General features: G+C 49.8%; 1 protein-coding gene across 1 annotated transcript in view; it reads left to right on the top strand.

Annotated features, from left to right (window-relative positions):
* The window catches only part of MYH16 (myosin heavy chain 16), a 59,160-nt gene that overhangs the window by 30,768 nt on the left and 7,963 nt on the right, over positions 1–20,429 (top strand). The window contains exons 24-38 of the mRNA XM_028088443.2: positions 1,658–1,744; positions 1,973–2,118; positions 3,262–3,352; positions 3,779–3,835; positions 4,527–4,613; positions 6,322–6,567; positions 7,455–7,572; positions 9,112–9,239; positions 9,801–9,997; positions 11,264–11,396; positions 12,472–12,688; positions 14,668–14,804; positions 14,898–15,001; positions 19,061–19,253; positions 20,204–20,407. Coding sequence (XP_027944244.1) covers positions 1,658–1,744; positions 1,973–2,118; positions 3,262–3,352; positions 3,779–3,835; positions 4,527–4,613; positions 6,322–6,567; positions 7,455–7,572; positions 9,112–9,239; positions 9,801–9,997; positions 11,264–11,396; positions 12,472–12,688; positions 14,668–14,804; positions 14,898–15,001; positions 19,061–19,253; positions 20,204–20,407 — 2,145 coding nt within the window. The remainder of the gene's footprint in view (positions 1–1,657; positions 1,745–1,972; positions 2,119–3,261; positions 3,353–3,778; positions 3,836–4,526; positions 4,614–6,321; positions 6,568–7,454; positions 7,573–9,111; positions 9,240–9,800; positions 9,998–11,263; positions 11,397–12,471; positions 12,689–14,667; positions 14,805–14,897; positions 15,002–19,060; positions 19,254–20,203; positions 20,408–20,429) is intronic.

The raw sequence follows: 20,429 nt of genomic DNA, 5'->3' as shown, positions 1-20,429 counted from the left end.
TGGACCCCTATCGCCATGTTTGCTGACACCATGATTGCACAACAAGTCCCCCAAGGACCTCCCTCTGTTGCCTCCAGAAATACTTCCCCTTAGACTGTGACTCTCAACCATTTCAAACTCAGAGCCCCCTTTTATAACAAATACAGTCAATTCTCATTATTCGAGAGAGTCATGGTCTATAAAGTCACCACAAACACTGAATTAGCAAACACTGAACCTCAGTTTTAAGGGGAAATAAAGGGTTAAGTTCCCACAAGCCTCTGGTCACATTTTCATCGGCCACTCAATACATAATATGTATTGATTACAATCAATACATTGCCTTGTTTTATGTATGTTTCTGTTGAAAGACACTATTTGGTCCGTATTGTGGGTTCCTGAACATTGAGCTCACAGTCAACAGCCCTATATCTCATGCCTGAACAAAGCTTATCTGACACACAGATTTCCTCTGTGAGGCACATCACAGCCTTATTGTGCTTGGGAACACTAGACAGGATGGCAGAATGTGAGTGGGGCCATTTTATAAAGCAAAAGCACCAAAACAAAAGCACCAAACTGTAGAAACCACGGCACTGAATAGCCTCTGAAAAAAGACACTTGTTTGCAGTATGAGCGGAAACAAGAAGGCGGGGCACCATCTTATCTGACCACAGCTGGGAATGTGCACCCTGGGGAGGCTCAAATTTTTCGATGTTCTGCGCATGGCTGCAAATGACCGTGAAAGCACCACAAGTATTGGTTTGGGATTACAAAATAAATTTTAGCTGGTAGGTAAATAGGCAAATAGATAATCGGCAAATAATGGGCACAGACTGTATTTTGGAAGCCTCTCTTCCTATCCTAAAATAAAAGTTATTATAACTCATACATAACTTCAAAAAAAATCAGTAGTGTACCCCTTCTTTTTTAAGGGGGAAGTGAATGGAATGTAATTTGTAATAAATTCTGGGGCCGTCAGCGTGTCAAAGCCCAGGCAGTTCCCCTAGAAGATGTCGTGAGCAGTAGGCCATCCACCCAAGCCTGCCGAGGTGGCTGCAGACGGGCACGGAGGGTGTGTTAGGGATGCAGATAGCAAAGTGCGGCTGCTGCATGTGATGCGAGTTTACAACATGGTGAAGAACTCTCAGGGAGATTTTGACAATAACAAATCTCTCAGTTTTCATGGTAGATCCTTCTTTTAAAAATGTAGTCTATGCTAAGTGGAACAAAAAAATAGCTGCACGCTATGGAAAGTGGTGCTGGGTGCTCGGTTCAGAAGAGTCTGTTGTTTTGCTTATGTGAATGCCTGGGTGGGGCATCAGGTGTGTGGACTGCAGGATTCTTCAAGGTGCTGGATTATCCAGAGCAAGGCAAGATGCCCAGCATCCCTGGAAACACCCACTAAGTGCCAGTGGGGCCCCCAATTGTGGTGACAACCAGAAGTGCCCCGCCCCAGATTTCCAACATGCCCCACGGAGAACCAGAGCCCCACTGACCAGCGAGGGCCCACCTGCAGCTAACAGGTGCTCGGGTCTGCTCCCCACCTCGCCTGGCACCAGGGGCAGATGCTCAGTAGCTGTCCACTGAGCTCAGAAGTGATGGCAGAGAACCAGGTCTATTCAGCTGCCCCCACGTGGCTCGTGGGACACACGTATATGTATATCTTTTTCTCCAGAAAACCCTCGACGACCTGCAAGCTGAAGAGGACAAGGTGAACCACCTGACCAAGACCAACAGCAAGCTCAGCACCCAGATCCACGAGGTAATGCCCTGTTGCCGGGGCCAATGCTATAGCTCAAGGGCCAGGCCCATGCTGGGGCACAGGGTCCTCAGATGCATTTGGGGAACTGGACTGACCCATGCCCTGGGGAAGTGAGAGCCTCTCTCGAAGCTACAGTGAAAGAACCAGGCCCAATCCAGTTCCGCATCGCACTCCGGCCTCAGACTTACCCCCCACCCCCACTCTCTCTTGTTTTTCCTCTTTCTGCAGCTGGAGGATAACTGGGAACAAGAAAAGAAAATCCGGGCGGAGGTAGAAAAGGCTCGTCGCAAAGCAGAGAGTGACCTGAAGATGACCATTGACAATCTCAATGAGATGGAACGGTCCAAACTAGACCTCGAGGAGGTGGTGAAAAAGTATGCCCGTGCAGGTGTTCGTTCCGCCCATGCCAACATTAGCAGTATCTAGCACTTCCTGGGTGCTGCCCGGTGCTGGGCACTACGCTGAGGGCTTCACATGCATTAATGCATGTCCCCAGCACCTGCTATGTGCAGGCACCGTGCCCAGCACAGTAGAGGGAGACGCCGAGTAGGTGCTGCTCGCGCACAGGGAGCCCCCAGCCTCACACAGGGCCTGTGCGGCGCTGGAAAGGAGAAAAGTATTAAGCAAGGCGTCCACCCCAAAAGGCACGGAGTCTTTGTAGAAACCCATAAGCTGGGCTTTCAAAAATCACGAGGAGTCGAGGGGGTATCTTCATAGCATCGCTCTGGAAATAACACGGGAGACAGGTGGAGTGGAGAAACACTGGAAGCAGGAAAGCAATGGGAAGGCCACTGCAGCAGTCTGGGTGTAAACCTGAACCAAGCAAGAGGCTGAGGAATGGAGATGAGTCAGACAAGGAAAGCTCTCAGGGAGTGGAATTTGGACAATGCCTCTTTGAGGAGCATTTTGCTAAGGCAGTTTCAAAGCACCACGGACTGCTAGGAGGGTGCACAGCTAGCTCTGCATCCCACACATTTCCTCTGTGGCACGCCAGGAGGTGCACGTGACCTTGACCATCCTGCTCACCCACTTGGTCTCGCATCGGAGTTCTCACGCGTGGCTCCTTGGCACATGGAACCCACATGTCAGAAGGAGACACTCTTTGGGGGAAAGGCTTTAGAGGAAAATTTTCCCTAAAAAGGCAAAGCATCCAAGTGATTCTGGAGCCCCTAGAATGTAAACTGCACCAGAGCAGTGATTTCTGTCTGGTTTGTTCACTGATGTGTCCCCAGAACCCCAAACAACGTCTGGCACATAGTAGATCTACTCAATAAACGTGTACCAAATTAAGATGCGCATGAGTGAATGAATAAGCAGATGGAAAGCATGTGCAGCAGATTCTGGGGTTCTGCGGGGTGAGACCTTCTGGGCGGCCACCCCAGAAGGCCAGATACCGGGGGATGAGTGGGTTTCAGCAGGTTCAAAGCCTCCTCCGGCAGCCCAGGTTCTGTTCCCTTGCCAGCCGGCTGATCTCTCCTCAGAGCTTTTCCCTCAGGAGATCAAACCTTCTCTTGCAGGAGGGATATGGAAATCAATTCTGTCAACTCTAAATATGAGGATGAGCAGTCTCTGAATTCCACACTCCAGCGGAAACTAAAGGAACACCAGGTGTGTCCAGGACCGAGAGGACGGAGCTCCCCTTTTGAAATGCACTTCCAGGCACCTTTGCTCCCATCAGCTGCTTGGCTACCTGGGTTTCCTGAGGAGCAAGACTGCCCCAGAGCCCTTGAGACTGATCCATGTTCACCTCACACAGTCTTAAGAGTCAAAGCCCCTGTGATGATTACAAGACCCTCCACAGTCTGCCCCTCTTCCCTCCCGGACCTTGTCACCCGGCCTTCCCCCACCACTCCCCAGCCTCCCTCCTGCCTCAGGGCCATTGCACACACTCTCTGTGCCCAGTTTCCTTTTGCAGTTGATGGTGTCCATCACATGCTCAGCAACTTGCCATCATTTCCATATTAAAAGGCCAAACGGTTACGTTTGTAACTTCACCCAGAAGAGATAACCCCCCTTTGCTTGTTTGTCCGCTAGGCCCGAATTGAGGAGCTGGAGGAAGAACTGGAAGCTGAGCGGGCAATGAGAGCCAAGGTAAATGAAATACTTCTGCACTTTTTGAGTCTAAAGACCCAGCACCAGTCACAATCCAACCATAAGCAGACAGGCACTCCACTCAGGAAAACGAGAGAACAGGTTTCCAATTGAATGGGCCTCACTGATTCTCGAGCTGTGCACGGGGCCCGGCGCTCTGTGTGCAATATTAATTATGATGTAAGATACTAATATACTATTTCTGATGTGAGTCCAAGGAGAGGAGGCTAGTTCTGCCTGGGGCGGGTGGAGGAGGCAACATTAGCCTGGGGACTCAGAGACTGAATTCAACAGACGGATGCCGGGAAGAATTTCTAGGCAAAGAGAAGAAATAGCACCTCTCTGCACAGTGACGAAGATGTAAAGAGAAAAGGAAAGAATGGAATGAGGCTTTAGGGTAGGGATCAGATCCTGCAGAGGATGAGGCCGGAAAGCTGGTGGGAGGTGAAACCCTCACACACCTAAACTCCAGATTCAGCCCAACCGGGCCGGGGGTAGGAAGGGCAGGTAGACCCACCCAGTGCAGAAGGACACAGGCATCCTTCACTGAGCGTGCGGGGTGGCAGGCAGAGGGCGGAACTCCCCAAGTGCAGGCCCCCAGCCTCACAGACACCATGTGGTCACTGCAGTCTTTACCAGAGAAAGGGGAGCTCCTACACGGCTCCCGTCATGCTCATTCCATCTTCCCCAGGTGGAGAAACAGCGCAGCGACCTGTCCCGGGACCTGGAAGACCTCAGTGACAGGCTGGAAGAGGCTGGGGGAGCCACGTCTGCTCAGGTACCATCCTCAGGCGACCCAGGAACCCCAATTCCTGCCCGCCTGCAGGGGGAAAAAAAATTACTGGATGATGAGCCGTGGGGAAAAGATCAGTTCTTGCTGAATTTCTGGAGCTGACATGAGGAGAAAACAATAATAAAGAAGAGGCAAGAGAAGGGCTGGTTTGGTCTTCTTAGCTCGGTGGTGTTGACAGAAGCAGCACTGGACTGAAGGCAGAGGGCAGGCGTTGTACAATTCGTGCTGATAGAAAATGTGAGCTGCAGTAAGACCAGCAGATCGAGAGAGGATTGCCACTAAAGAAAGTCTGTGACAGTTCCCAAGAAGAGGGGCATGCCGTGCAGGGCTACACGGGGAGGCACCAAGGTCAGCAGGAGGCCAGGGCAGGGGGAAATTGTAGGCAAGAACCTTTACTGTGGTTTCTGAGGAAGGAACAAGGGAGGCAGAGTAAGCAGGCTTAGGACGGGCTAGTTTCCATAATTTCAGCAGGCTCTAGGGCAAAGGGGCTGTCCCTAGTTGTCTGGTACCTGGCCATGGGGGTACTGAGGGCAGGTCAGAGTGGCTGAGAGTGTGAGTTGGAGGTGTGGGCTCTAGATCCGTTGCGCTTTGCATTGGAAATCCGGTTGTTTGCTATCTCTAGGAGTTAGCTAACCCTGGGAGGGGCCGTCCTTCCAGGGTCAGCAAAGCCCCAGATGTCAAAGCATCAGAATACAGAAAATAAGGACATGGTTAATGCATGGGGTGACCCCACACTCCCAGGGCTGGAATCCAAGCTGAGCCTCTGGTGTGGAATTCAACTTCCTTCGATTCAAATAAAAGGCATTGTGGAGACTGACAGGAGACACTTGAAACTCTCCTTCTAATTCCGTGTAGTCAGGTCTCTTATAAAGGTGGACCCTGGGTCAGAGCTGAGAGCAGGAATGTGGATGGTGTCCCTCAGCACCGGAAGGCTCCCTGGACTCCACGTCCCACCCCCTCACCATTCTGGCCACAGTCTGCTCGCTGTTGGAGGGGCCTGCTGAGCTGATGTCCAGCTGTGGTCAAGGTCCTGGGAAAGCAGGCATTAAGAAGGGATGTCTAGCGATGCAGGGAAAGTTAGGGCAACAACAGGATTCAGGGTACCAGGGGAATGGGAGGAAGCGGGGTCATGGGGCTGTGGGACATGGGGAGCCACGGAGCAGGGGCTGCCTGGTGGCCTCCTTCTGGAGGCTCAGGGAGACTATGTCCCAGGCCTCTCTCCTGGCTGCTGGTAGGTTGCTGGCAAACTTTGGTGTTCCTTGCTTATAGCTGCATCCCTCCAATCCCTGCCTCCGTGGTCACACGGCCTTCTTCTTGTGTGTCTCCCTGGATCCAAACATCTCTCCTCTTAGAAGGACAACCAGCCATTGGGTCAGGGCCCTCCCTAATCCAGTTATGGCATTTTAACTTGTTTATATCTGCAAAGACCCTGTTTCCAAATAAGGTCACATTCACAGGTATCGGGGGTTAAGAATTGAGCATATCTTTTTAGGAGGCGCAATCCAAGGCACAACGCTATCTAAATGAATCTGGTGGGCAACCCTCCCAGAGGCTCAGGACGGATATCTCCATCAAGACATCCTATCAGTGGGGTGCAGAAATAGCAGGGGATTGCTGAGCAGGTGGGCAGTGTCAGGGCCCAGGAGGCCAGCACCGGTCAGTTCCACTAAGCAGCGCTTCTCCTCTCTCCCAGATTGAGCAGAACCGCAAGCGGGAGGCAGAGCTGCTAAAGCTGAGGAGGGAGCTGGAGGAGGCGGCCCTGCAGAGCGAGGCAGCGGCCTCCACACTGCGTAAGAAGCACACGGACTCCATGGCCGAGCTGACCGAGCACGTGGAGAACCTGCAGAGGGTCAAGTCCAAGCTGGAGAAGGACAAGCAGGTCATGAAGGCTGAGATCGACGACCTCAATGCCAGCATGGAGACTGTGCAGAAGTCCAAGGTGAGGGAAGACCCCCTACAGAGCCACAGGGAGGTGCCCCAGTGTCTGGCTGCTTCGCAAATATTTCCCGAGCCCCCCGGCAAGCCCGAGGCATGTTCTGAATGAATGTTGTGAAGGGAACCGAGATGAGCCCATCCCAGACCCCAAGTTCATAACCTAACTGTGCCTCAGTTTCCTCATCTGTAAAATGGAGACATTAATAATCCCCACTCCATAGCACTGGTGTGAGGGCTGCAACCGTCCCTGGCATATAAGAAGAGCTCGATAAAAGTGAGCTATTAAGATGACCGTTACATTAGGACGACTACATCCTCAAGGAGCTGGGAGACTAGTTGGATAAATGCATATATCACCACAATGAAAAAGGGATAAATGGCAAGAGGGAAAATCAAGTAAGCCATTCAACATGCGTTTACCAAGCATCTGCCACATGAAGAACCTTCTTGTGACATGAGAGAAAGGGGGGCCCCAAAGGTGAGCAGGGAGGATGCTTTTGGGGTCCCTGTCGCAGCCAACTACTATTCCACATTTTAGACACTCACGAGGCATCTTCGCAGCCCCTAGTTTATCCGCAGACCCCTGCACTAAGCCTAGTATTTTTTCTTAAACGGACCTGTTGCATTTTCTTATTGGGTGAGGTCTGCAGGGGTCCGGAGTGGCCATAAAAGGGAGATGAACCGGAGAGTAAGGGTCTGTGTGCCAACCAAAAGGCTCCAGGCTTATGTTGGTAGAAATGGTGAGCTGGGGTTGGGGGAAGATGGTTCTGAGACAGGGATGTTCTAGAAGGACCAGGCAGGCAGTCTGGGAGGCTGCACTAGGGGAACCCAGGTGGGAAGCAGGGAGGGCCTGTTCCCCATTTCCCCATGGGGTTCATTCTTCCTGAGCAGATGAATGCCGAGGCTCACATCCGAAAGCTGGAAGACAGCTTAGCAGAAGCCAATGCCAAGGTGGCTGAGCTGGAGCGAAACCAGGCAGAAATCAATGCCATCAGGACCCGCCTGCAAGGTGAGCTGGCCCCTTGCTGTAGCTTCCTGAGGAACCGTGCATGGAACACAACAGAGATCCTCAAGAAAACTGAAGGAGTAGCTGGGTCCCCTTCCCAGAGCTTTCTTGGCCTTGGAAAATTCACATCCCCTGTGATGAGACAGGAGATTTGATTCCACCCACTGAGCGTTCCAAGTATCATCTTTACAGTGTCTAACAGGGAACACTATTCAAAGCATTTCCCTCCCAGTTCTGTCAACCCCCCTGTGAGATCAGCAGGAGGGGCAGCAGACAAAACACAATTTTTTTTCTTTTTTTTTTAAAGATTTATTTATTTATTTTGAGACAGTGAGAATGAGAGAGAGAGAGAGAGAGAGAGAGAGCACATGAGAGGGGGGAGGGTTAGAGGGAGAAGCAGGCTCCTCGCTGAGCAGGGAGCCCGATGCGGGACTCGATCCCAGGACTCCAGGATCATGACCTGAGCCGACGGCAGTCGCTTAACCGACTGAGCCACCCAGGCGCCCACAAAACACAATTTTTAAACATTTTAAAACATGACCTGCATACTAACAGACAGTGAACATGTGTCACTAATGAAGGAGCCAGAAAATGGCAAACCTGCCTTCTAAGAGCATCTGAAGGGCAGAGATTTACACAGTCGGTTGGGGAAAGGACGCCTATATATAACTTTGCTAAGTTAGACGCAAAGCCAGTTAATGTCTTACAACATAGTAATACTGCAACCTCTGGGTTTGGTTTTGTTGTTGTTGTTGTTGTTGTTGTTGTTTTTACCAGAAGAGATCGTTTGCATCTCTAAGGCAAAAATAACTTGCAACTTATCACTTTTCACTTAACACCTCACTTTGCAGAGGCTGGGCTCTTAACCTGCGGTAAACAGCAAGCCAAACAACCACGCTATTCCCTGAGAGAAGTAAATACTCCCTAGACAGGCCAGTTAGATAATGTTCCACTGTGACACCCAGAGAACCTGCTGGCATCCTTTGGCCTTATTTCCCACACCCTGAATACTTTCGAAAATCAACATCCCCATTTGATAAATAAGAAAAGGGAAGCTCAGTGAGAGGAGGTAACTTGCCACAAAACTAATGACTTCCAGAGCAGAAACTAGAAACCCTTGCTCATCCTCTCCGGCTCATGCACGTCTTCCTGGCCTCTCGCCCCAAGAATCAGTTCACAGACGACTAGAGTATAGGTTCGGGGACCGTGACAGTTAATTTTTCAAAGTAAACACTCTCTGCCCCACTGTTTCCTTCAAACTTCTTTGCTGTATCTCATGCCGGGGGCTGGGACTTCATGATCGGAAGCCCTGTACCCCATGCAAGACACCTGGATGTTGGCAATGCTTGGACAATTGCTCCTCTCCTGGGCTCACTTAAATTTGGGTGGCTTGTAATGGTTCACCATGCTCCCCTTCCCAGCTCAGTTGGCCAAGTCACCATATTTATTGGGTACTTTGGGAACGCTGCACTGGGGGAGTTTAGGATCTGGCTGGGGAGCCAGTTTTCCATCCAATATTTCTCCCATTCCCTTCTCACTCAGCTGAGAATGGGGAGCTGAGCCGGGAATACGAAGAATCCCAGAGCCGGCTCAACCAAATCCTGCGGATAAAGACATCACTGACGTCGCAGGTGGACGATTACAAGAGGCAGCTGGATGAGGAATCCAAGGTTTGTTTGGGGAGGGGGTGGGGGTGAGGGAGCTGTCTTTCTGAAGAAAGTTACAGCTTATAAAGATGTAGAAGGAACATGAAAAATATGATTCGGGGCGCCTGGGTGGCTCAGTTGATTGAGCGACTGCCTTCGGCTCAGGTCATGATCCTGGAGTCCCGGGATCGAGTCCCACATCGGGCCCCCTGCTCGGCGGGGAGTCTGTTTCTCCCTCTGACCGCCCCCCTCATGTGCTCTCTCTCTCATTCTCTCACTCTCAAATACATGAATGAAATCTTTAAAAAAAAAATATGATTCAATAAAAAGTTAAAAAGTTAACTACAAGACTGTGGTATGCCATGTGTACAACGAAATGAAAACTGACAAAATTCCATATCCTCGTGGCCAGTAACTGGAACAAAACAAGGAAAATAAACCCTAATGGTTTGGGTTGTAGAGTCAGGTGCCCTTTTCCCCCTTTACTTGCTGCAATGTTGATCCAACACTGTGTATATCTAAGCCATGGCCCGGGGGGCCATAGGGACCATTGGTGCCTCTGACGGGCTCGGCTGGTCCCTGCAGTCTCGCAGCACGGCCATGGTGAGTCTCGCCAACACCAAGCATGACCTAGACCTGGTGAAGGAGCAGCTGGAGGAGGAGCAGGGAGGAAAGTCAGAGCTGCAGCGCCTCGTGTCCAAGCTCAACACTGAGGTGACCACCTGGAGGACCAAGTATGAGACTGATGCCATCCAGAGGACCGAGGAGCTGGAGGAGACCAAGTGAGTGTCACCCTGCACTGGAGAGCAGGAAGGCTGGGGTGGGGGTGGCGCTGGGGGGGTGCAGGGGTCTGACCATGTCAGCCACCGTGGAGGCCAGGACCACAGCCAGGAGAAGGCAGTTCACCAGCTCTTCTTAAGGGGGGGGGGGGGGGGGGATGTGTGTCTAGACAGCGAAGCCCACTTTGTGCCCTTGGCAGAATACCCAGCCTTCGGGTTCCCTCTTTAAAGCTCTCTGCGTGCTCTGCCCTAAAGTGCTCAGGCTCCCAGCAGGGAGGTCAGGAGCAGGGTCTCCCCCTCCAGGCAGGGTTTCTCTGCCCATAAAGTGCTTGGGAAGCTTCCACAGGTCTGGTGGGTCTGGAGCAAGGCCTCTGGGTGATGCTAAGAGTATGTGGACCACACTCAGCAGCAAGGGCCCTCACACTGGCAGTTCTCCTGCTCTGTGCTAAACGCCCTCAAATCTTGTGAGCTTTCTTCTTCATTTGCAAACTAGGAAAGTGGACACTCTGCTTGACAGGCCTGAGGAAATAAGAGTGAACACGTGAATGGGGCGCTGAGCCGCCTTCTACATATAGGAACAGGCTGGCTTGGTCGCCCACGGGAAGCCCTGTGTGTGAGCCACCGTGAGGCAGGCAGGGAGGGGACCCCAGCCTGCTTGCTGGTGCCTCCTGCCCACTGGCAGCTGTGGCGACAAGATAGCAATAAGCACAGTGGCCTCCAGCTGACATAAATCTCTTATCAAAAGCTCTTTATACATTGAGCCTAAATCTACATCCTGCCACTCCCCACCTCTTTGCCCTCCAGCCCTTTTTCTATTTTCTGTTGAGAACGTCCAGGAGCTGCCTGCCTTATCCCACTCCAAAGCTCAGGCTGAATCTCAGCCCCTCCCCTCTCTCTGCCCGGACCTTCTTCCCCAGACACCCGCAGGGTTCTCGCCCTCCTCTTCCTCTGCTCATGTGTCCCCTTCCTTGCCTTATTTCCTCCATGCTCCTCATGTCTCTGTATCTATCCGCCGACGAGAGCAGGAGTTTCATGAGGGCAGGGGTCTTGGTCTGTTTCTCTAATACCTAGAATGATACCTGACCCAGAGTAGAAACAATAAATAGTTGTTGGATGGATGGATGGATGAACGGACAGACGGACAATGACTGCTCTCCTCTGAACACTCTCTATTTCGTCTGCATCTTCGCCACTGTGGCACCACAAACCCAGCCCCCAGCCCACGGGCTCCCGTGTTTCCCTGACGGCCTCTCTTGCCCTCGCCCACAGGAGGAGACTGGCCGCCAGGCTCCAGGAAGCAGAAGAGACAGCTGAAGCCGCCCAAGCCCGGGCTGCCTCCCTCGAGAAAAATAAACAGCGACTCCAGGCAGAAGTCGAGGACCTCACCATCGACTTGGAGAAGGTCAGGGGGTTAACTGCTTGCTGGGTCCAAGAGACCCCAGGGAGTTGGTTGAAACTATCACATGTCTGGGCGTAGCAAGAAGAAAGAGTTGGCCCAACAAGATGGAGCACAGGGTCCGTATTCAAGCTTCCTGGACACAGGCTCCTGCCCGATCTTAATACTCAACAAGCCACTATTCAAATAGGTCTGTGATGAGGACAAAACAGTCCCAGGAAGTCATGCAACTACTGTCTCTCTTCCCCTTTTCCTCATGCAAACCACAGCCCACACACTTTGTGTGGCTAAATATTCTTGTTTGCATCCCTGGTGCAGATTGATCTGCAAGGCTCCAGGCCGAATTAAATAAGATTTCCACTGGCACACAGCAACCTGGTCTTGGTCTAGATAGGGCAACTGCTTCAGGCCAGTGGTGATGGGCATGTAGGCAGAGGGTCATAGCCACGTGAGAGGCTTCAGGAAAACAGTCCCAAAACCTGAAAACCATTTGCTCCCCTCGACAAGCAAGAAATTTAGCAGAAATTTACAAAATCCAACATTGCACAGCAGCAAATACATAGTTGCCAGGCAGTTATGAAAAAACGTGACATAGACCTATGAAAAATAAGGTCTGAGAAAAATCAGCTTTGATTCACAAGAAAAATAACACCAAGCCCATCTGTGAGTTGGACGATGACGTATAACACATATTAGTAAATTACAGAGAGACAGGCTATGGAGAGTTGGGTGAATGTTTAAATCTGGGAAGGCTGCTGTGGCCCAGATCCCTCATTTTACACCTAAGAAAATCTGAGCCTGGGACGGTAAGATGGACTGCCCAAGGACAGTAGTAGTAGAAGCTAGTAGCTTCTAGTAGCTAGAAGCACACCTAGTAGTAGAAGATGAAGAAGTGGGACGAGGCTCTTTCCAGACTCCCTGCCCCGTGCTTGTGCCATAACTGTGGAATTATTTCTCAGTCCCCCAGAAGTCTGAGGTCACCAGAGTTACTGGGGAGGGGTGGGGAAGGCAGGGAAGAGAGCAGAGGAGGGGAAGGGGCTGGAGAGTCAGACCCGCGGAGACCAGCCGCGTCTCTCCCTAGGCCAACGCTGCAGCCGCCGCCTTGGACAAGAAGCAGCGGGTCTTTGACAAGATGCTGGCTGAGTGGCAGCAGAAGTGCGAAGAGCTGCAGGTGGAGGTAGACAGTTCGCAGAAGGAGTGTCGCATGTACATGACAGAGAGCTTCAAGATCAAGACTGCCTATGAGGAGTCCCTGGAGCACCTGGAGTCGGTGAAGAAGGAGAACAAGACTCTGCAGGGTGAGTCGGAGGGCAGGGACAAAGACACAGGGCCTCCTTCCTCCTGAGTGCGTCATGGGTTTGAGCACCTGGCACATCGTAGGCAACCAATAAATACATACTACCAACACTGTGCAGAAGCACTCGGGCATTCAGCAACAGGACGTCAAGCAGGTGAGTCACTCAACCTTTCCGTGCCTCAGTTTCCTCACCTGTAAGTCGGGGAGATACTGCCTTCCTTGTAAGGTCGGTGTGACAATGAAACAAGATGTGTGAAATCTTCACTCAGTAGAGTGACTGAAACAAATAAGGGCTCGGTCGATTTTGTGTATTGAGCCCTTACATCTATCATATGTACATAATACACATACACGTGTAAGATTTCCTACGTACGGGGCTGGAATTTCATTCTGTCGGATACTATTTGAAGAATGCTGCCTATCTGTTGAAGATCATTGTGCCATTCAGAGATCTGCCTGCATTGTTTGCTTTTATGGCAGGTGCACATTTCTAATCACAAAATCAGTTGTGCAAGAGATGTCAGTATTTTTATTTTCAAGAACTGTTTTGGGATCCCTGTTCTGCTGAGCAGCAAATGAAATCTCAGCCAATACAGGGTTTCCTCAGTCCAGGTTAGGTGCCTGATGTAGGGTCACTCCAATGGAGGGTAGAAGCAGATGGTCCCTGATTGTCCCCAAATCTGCCCAAGGCCCTAGCAGCCCCTCCCTGGGGAGCTGTCAGGTTACAGGGGAGAATTGTGAGAGCCCAGCGTTTGAGGTATGAAGGGCCCTGCTTTTGTAACCTCAAAAGTCTAAGTACTAAAGGACTTGAACATAAATACACGAATTAAGATTGGGGAGGAACAGCCAGAACATCCAGATCAAGGTTGTCTGGACTAGGAGAGGACAGAAAATAGGAGGGAGGTGATGAGGCACTGCTGAGGGTCCCTACCAATGGCCCAGGGCCCTGCCTCCTCCCCTACCCACCTCTGTTCCCCACCCACACCCTCCCACCAGCTCCTGGGGCAGATGATAAAATTCCCCGGTAACCCAGCGGTTAGGAGGAATAGGTACCTCACCTGGCAGGTGAAGCATAGGTGAGGAAAAAAAGTTGTAAAGTAGACCCAGCCTGGTGGGAGCCCTGGAGGAGAGCGGCCAAGCAGCCTGTCTGGGCTGAGAGCGTGTGAAGCAGCACCACAGTGTTCCTCACGGTCCCAGAGCAGTGCACTGGGGAATGTTCTGGAAACAGCCACCGTGTTCAGGGACAGGTGATAGGAAGACATGTGGGCTATAGGTGTGTCTGTGATGCCAGGCATCACTGGGGGACACAAACAGCTGAGACTTAGATGATGCCCCTAATGCTCTCCACAGAGAGCATTCTGGAACTCAGGAACCCAGGCAGGGAGACCCTGGATTAAATGAGATTTCTCTGAACTCAAGGAGGCTTGATGTAGAAATGGAGTTAGGTCACGGATTAATCAGGACACTTACATTTCCTGGACACCTCTGACCGTGGGCTGAGATTTGTGACTGCTCCAAAGTGCTGTAGGTCCCTGGGGGTTCCTCTGGGTGGGCAACAGAGAGGTCTCCCAAATGAGGAAGGAGATCAGAAAGGCTCTAATCCGCCCACCTTTTCTTGTGAGGCTGGTTTTCAGACCTAGTGGCAGGGAGGCAGAGAGAAGGGGCTCTCAGAAGAGAAGACCCCGACTGAAGGCCTCACAGGCCCGGGGAGTCCTGGGCACTGGCCCCAAAGCTGCTCTGTGCTTGCTCACTCTTCTCTGGGCCGCAGCCTCTCATCTATAAAATGAGGAGCTTGAACCCACTGTTCTCCAATGTCCAAGCCCTGATGCACCTTGAGTCTATGACTTGGGAGTATATTGCTTCTCTACAGATACAGTAAAGCTAGGAGTGCCTGCTTCTGCCCTGACGTAGCAATGTAGCCACATGCTATGACCCTGGGAAGCTGGATGTGCCTTACTAATGAGAATATTCCTTCCTCAGAGGAGATAAAGGAACTGATTGATCAACTGGGTGAGGGAGGACGGAGTGTGCATGAGCTGCAGAAGTTGAAGAAAAAATTGGAGATTGAGAAGGAAGAACTCCAGGTGGCCTTGGAGGAAGCTGAGTCTTCCCTGGAGGTAACCACATGGCCATCACCTTCGAGGCTGGACCCTTGGCCAGGGACCACGCACCTCCTCGGCCAGAAAGACTGATGTTTATATTCCCGACAGGTTGAAGAGAGCAAGGTGATTCGAATTCAGCTGGAACTGGCTCAGGTGAAAGCTGATATCGACCGGAGAATCCACGAGAAAGAAGAGGAATTTGAAGCTACGAGGTATGGGGCTAAGGCAATGGGAGGCTGACTTGAGGTAGCATGAAGGAGTAGAGTCCAGGAACCTGGGCCTCCGCCACCCACTAGTCATGTGACCTTAGGCAATTTAGGTGACTACTTTGAAATATAGTACTTAAGTGATCACCAAACCCCATGAGATAATAACCTGTAATAATTCAAAAATGGACAAAGGACCTAACTAGACATTCCTCCAGAGAAGATATACAAATGGCCAATAAGCACATGGAAAGATGCTCACCATCACTCGTCATTACGGAAACACCAATCAAAACGACAATAAGATACCACCTCATACCCAGTAGGATGGCTACTTTCCAAAACAAAGAAGATGATAAGCATTGGCAAGGATGTGGAGAAACTGGAACCGTTGTGTGCCGCTGGCGGGAATGTACAATGGTGTGAAAACAGTATAGAGGTTCCTCATGAAATTTAAAATAGAATTAATATATGATCCAGCAATTCTACTTCTGGGTATCTACCCAAAAGAATTGAAAGCAGGGTCTTGAAGAGAGATTTATACACCTGTGTTCATAGAATTATTCAGAAGGGCTACAGCATGAAAGCAACCCAAATGTCCACTGACGAATGGATAAACAAAATGTGGTCTGTACATACAATGGAACTTTTTTAAAGATTTATTTGAGAGAGAGCGTGTGCGCACGCACGAACGAGGAGAGGGGCAGAAGGAGAGGGAGAGAAGCAAGACTCCTTGCTGAGTGTGGAGCCCAGTGCAGGGCTCAATCTCACGACCCCAAGCTCATGACCTGACCCTAAATCAAGAGCTGGACGCCCAACTGGGTGAGCCACCCAGGCACCCCCATACAATGGAATTTTATTCAGCCTTACAAAGGAAGGAAATTCTGACACCTGCTATGACATAGATGAACCCTGAGGACATTATACTAAGTGAAAGAAGTCAGTCACAAAAAGATACTGTATGATTCCACTTACAGGAAGTACTTAGAGCAGTCACAGTCATAGAAACACAAAGCGGAATGATATTTGCCGGGGGCTGGGGGAAAGAAGGATGGGGGCAGTTAGTGTTTATTGGGGACATGACTTCAGGTTTATAAGATGAAACGAGTTCTGGGGATGGGTGGTGGCAAGGGCAGCACAGCATATTATATATTTAATACCACTGGACTGTGCACCTAAAAATGGTTAACATAGGAAATTTCACGTAACAAGCATTTTCCCACCATAAAAAAATTAGGAAAACCCCCCATGAGAGAGGTGCAATTGTCCCATCTAACAGATGGGAATGATGATAGCTTCCTCATCCCGGCTCTGGGGTGTGGGGAAGATTAAATGAGATGGTAGATATCAAAGTACACTGTAACCTGCAAAACCACACAGCTATGTCACTAATTAACATTCATGAACCCTTAGAGAACATCACGGAAAAGAATTGATTTGTTGGGGTGCCAAGGAGTGCTGGATTTGGAGATTTCTTTTTAATCCAGTATCCTCTGTTGCTGTTTGAGGTTCTAAGAAACTTCTGGACCCAGCACTAGGTTTTGGTTTACAGAAATATGATTTGTTATGATTCTGGGAAGATCAACACAATTGCAACTGTCCATATTGGCACCCTTCCTAAACGGCCTGTCTGAAATCTCCCCGCACTGTGGCTTCCTGAGTTTACAACATCCCCCACAATCACTCCTACAGGCTTGTAGGAGAGCCACTGGGGAGAGAAGCCCCATGACTCTGCAGCCATCAGGCTAAACCTGACTCCCACCCTAAATATCTAGCTATGCCACTATGTGGTCCGTGCATGTGTGTGTGTGTGTGTGAGAGAGAGAGAGACAGTTTGCTACAGATTTGAGATATAATTTACATATAGTTTGCCCATGGCAAGGGAAAAATTGAATGGTTTTAAGTTGTGCAATCATCACTACAATTTTAGAACATTTCATCACCCCCCCAAGATAAACCCCATATCCCTTAGCAGTCATGCCCCCATATCTCCCCACCACCTCCACTCCCAGCCCAAGGCAACAACTAATCTAGCCAACGACTTTCTCTGGACTTGCCTAGTCTGGATATTCCATATAAGTGGAATCATACAATGTGTGGTTCTTTGTGACTGGCTTCTTTCAGCAGAATGTTTTCAAGCTTCATCCACGTTGGAGCATGTGTCAGGAAGTATTTCATTCCTTTTTATTCCTGAATAATATTCCATTGTTTCGGCAGGTCACATTTTATTCATTCATCAGCTGATGGACATTCGTGTTGTTTTCACCTTTTGGCTACTGTGGATAATGCCACTATGACCATTCATATGCAAGTTTTTGTGTGGATCTAGGTTTACATTTCTCGTGGATATATACCTAGTTCTGGTCGTACATTAACTCTATGTTTAACTTTTTGCAGAACTGTCAGATCCTTTTCTGAAGCAGTTGCACCATTTTACATTCCCTGTATTAAGGACTGCAGTATCGCCAGATCGCCTCCAACATTTATCATTACCTTTTTTATCATAGCCATCCTAGTGGATGTGAGGTAGTATCTCACCATGGTTTAGAACTGCATTTCCATTATAGCTAATGATGCTGAGCGTCTTTTATGTGCTTATTGGCCACTTACATATCTTGTTTGGAGAAATGTCTATTCTAGTCCTTGGCCCATTTTAAAAACCAGGCTGTCTTTTTATTGTTGAGTTGTAGGAGTTCTTTATATATTCTGAATGCTAGACCCTTGCTTTATCAGATATTTAATTTGCAAATATGTTTTCCCATTCTGTGGGTTGCCTTTTAACTTCCTTAATTTTTTTAAAGATTTATTTATTCCAGAGAGAGAGAGAGAGTGAGTGCACGAGCTGGGGGTGGGGCAGAGGGAGAGGGAGAGAGAATCTCAAGCAGACTCCATGCCTAGCTTGGAGTCCAACACAGGGCTCAATCTCACAACCCTGAGACCATGACCTGAGATGAAACCAAGAGTCCTGATGTCTAACGGTGCCACCCAGGCACCCCCACAATGTTGTGATCACGGTAGCTTCACAGTAAGCTTCGAAATTGGGAAGTGTGGATCCTCCACTTTGTTCTTCTTTTTCAAGATTGTTTTGGTTATTCTGGGTCCCTTGCATTTCTATATAAATTTTAGGATCAGCCTGTCAACTTCTGCAAAGAAGTGAGCTGGGATTTTGACAAGGATTGCAGTGAATCCCACCTTAACAATAGTAGGTCTTTTTATCCATGAAGATGTATGTCTTTCCATTTATTTAGATCTTCTTTAATTTTTTTCAACCTGTTTTATAGTTTTTCTTGAATTTATTTTTTAAATCAAAGTGAATCAAAATTTTGTTCCCTTCTGAGAATGTTAGGATACCTTCTCCCATGTCTAGAAATCAAATACATCTCCAAGTGCTGCAAATCCAGTAATGTGCAAGCACATAGAAGGTGTTCCAGGTGGAGCAGGAGTGAACACAGCGTGGGGCAGGTGACAGGATCTTTACGTGCTACCCATTTATCTCCCTCAATGAAACAATTATTTTTTGGACATCTAAATTACCTCCTCTGGTTCCCTTCTGTGAAAGGAGGTTAGCACCACCCCCAGCTTATATGAGGGCTTTATGAAAATGTTCATTACGTTGACTACAATAAAATTAAATATAGTAAATACAATCAAACGATGACTGCTGTTTTAAAGAGAGACATAAATCTGACCTGTATTGCCAAGGCTCACATTTTGTAATTTAAAAAACAGGCTAGCATTTGGGTTTCAATCCTGACTCCATGGTGGGCTAAACCTCTGCCATGTTTTTTGTCATCGTGGAGCCTCAGTTTCCTTACAAGGCTGTTTTGCATGTTAAATGAATTGAGATCCCAAAAGATAGGTGGTAAACATTGACCTTCGTTTCTTTTCCCAAAGCACAATACTCCCCCACTTACATGTTTAAGGGGAGATACGGTCTGATTTCAAATATGATATGATGGCCATATCCATGTTGAAGCTCTCAGACCTCTCATCTAGGGAAGATTAGCACAGCCTGACCAGCAGGCCCAGCATGCCAAGCAAGGCCTTCTCTGTTTGGACTTGCAGGAAGAACCACCAGCGGGCAATTGAGTCATTGCAGGCCAGCCTGGAGGCGGAGGCCAAGGGCCGGGCAGAGGCGCTTCGGCTCAAGAAGAAGATGGAGACGGACCTGAATGAGATGGAAATCCAGCTGGACCACGCCAACAAGAACAACAGTGAACTTGTAAAGACACTGAAAAGGCTGCAACAGCAAATCAAGGTAGCAATCTGGGAGAAGGAAAAATAAGCACAAAGGAAGCCTTCCCCAAGCCTGCAGGCTTCCAGGAAGCTAACCGTATGCATGTCTGCAGCTAGGATAAAGGCATGAAAGTGACAACGTGGGGAGTCTGGCAGTCCAGGGAGCAGGGGACCTGGGGACTACATACATGAGAGGCCCCAACCACCACTGAAAAGAGGGAAGAAAACAGGAAAACAGAGAGTTGCGCGTGTCTTGGTTTTTAAAGTCATTTTTGACTTATTAAAAGTGAATTCAGGCACAGAAAAATAAAGAACATAATACACACCCCTATACCCACCACTCACCTTAAGAAATGAACGTGAATAGAGTTGAAGTCTTCCTTCATCCCTGTCAGGCTGGTCTTTCAAGCACCTGTAGCTGGATCCATGCCTTCAACACATGGTTAGTAAGAGACCCGCCCAGTCTAGGCACTGTATTAGGTCTAGGGGATACAAGAATGGACACAACAGACAGCCCTGCAGATAGGCAACAAACAACAAATAAATAAAATTGTAGCACGAAAAAATATGATAAGTGCTCTAGAGAAATAATAGGACCAGGAGAAGGGAGATGTGGATTAGCCGGCAGCGGTGTGATGGTCAAGGTCATGGGGGAAGGCCTCCGTGAGAAGGCCCTGCTGGAAACCCCAGGTGCTCTATCATCAGAAAAGCCTTGGCCTCATGCTAACTGCCCACTGGACAAATCCTCTGGACACCTGGGCCCTGGCCAGATAGGCCTCAACCAGACCGTGAACGCCCCAAGGGCAGGTCTACACCTTGCACTCTCTTCCTCTATGGCCGCCATCTCCCCAGCCCCACCCCAGCTCCCTGCTGAGCCCAGTCCCTAAAGGTCAAGGCACCCTCAGGCCTGGCCAAGCCCCACGCCATGCCAGGGCCCAAAAGGTTGGCTCAGGCCGGGTCCTCTTGCCCCAGGACCTGCAGGTCCAGATGGATGAGGACGCTCGGCAGCACGAGGAGCTGCGGGAGCAGTACAACCTGCAGGAGCGGCGCCTGAGCCTGCTGCAGACGGAGCTGGAGGAGGTGCGCTCAGGCCTGGAAGGCAGCGAGCGCTCCCGCAAGCTGCTGGAACAGGAGGTGGTGGAGATCACCGAGCGGCACAACGAGGTCAACATCCAGGTAGGATGGTGGCTTCCTGGGA

The sequence above is a fragment of the Eumetopias jubatus genome, unplaced genomic scaffold, assembly GCF_037043125.1.
Source record: "Eumetopias jubatus isolate StellerSeaLion01/CBP00866 unplaced genomic scaffold, mEumJub1_p1.0 scaffold_12, whole genome shotgun sequence".
NCBI classification, from domain to species: Eukaryota; Metazoa; Chordata; class Mammalia; order Carnivora; family Otariidae; genus Eumetopias; species Eumetopias jubatus.
The sequence above is the reverse complement of the archived record's forward strand: the minus strand, read 5'-3'. Positions and strand labels throughout refer to the sequence as shown.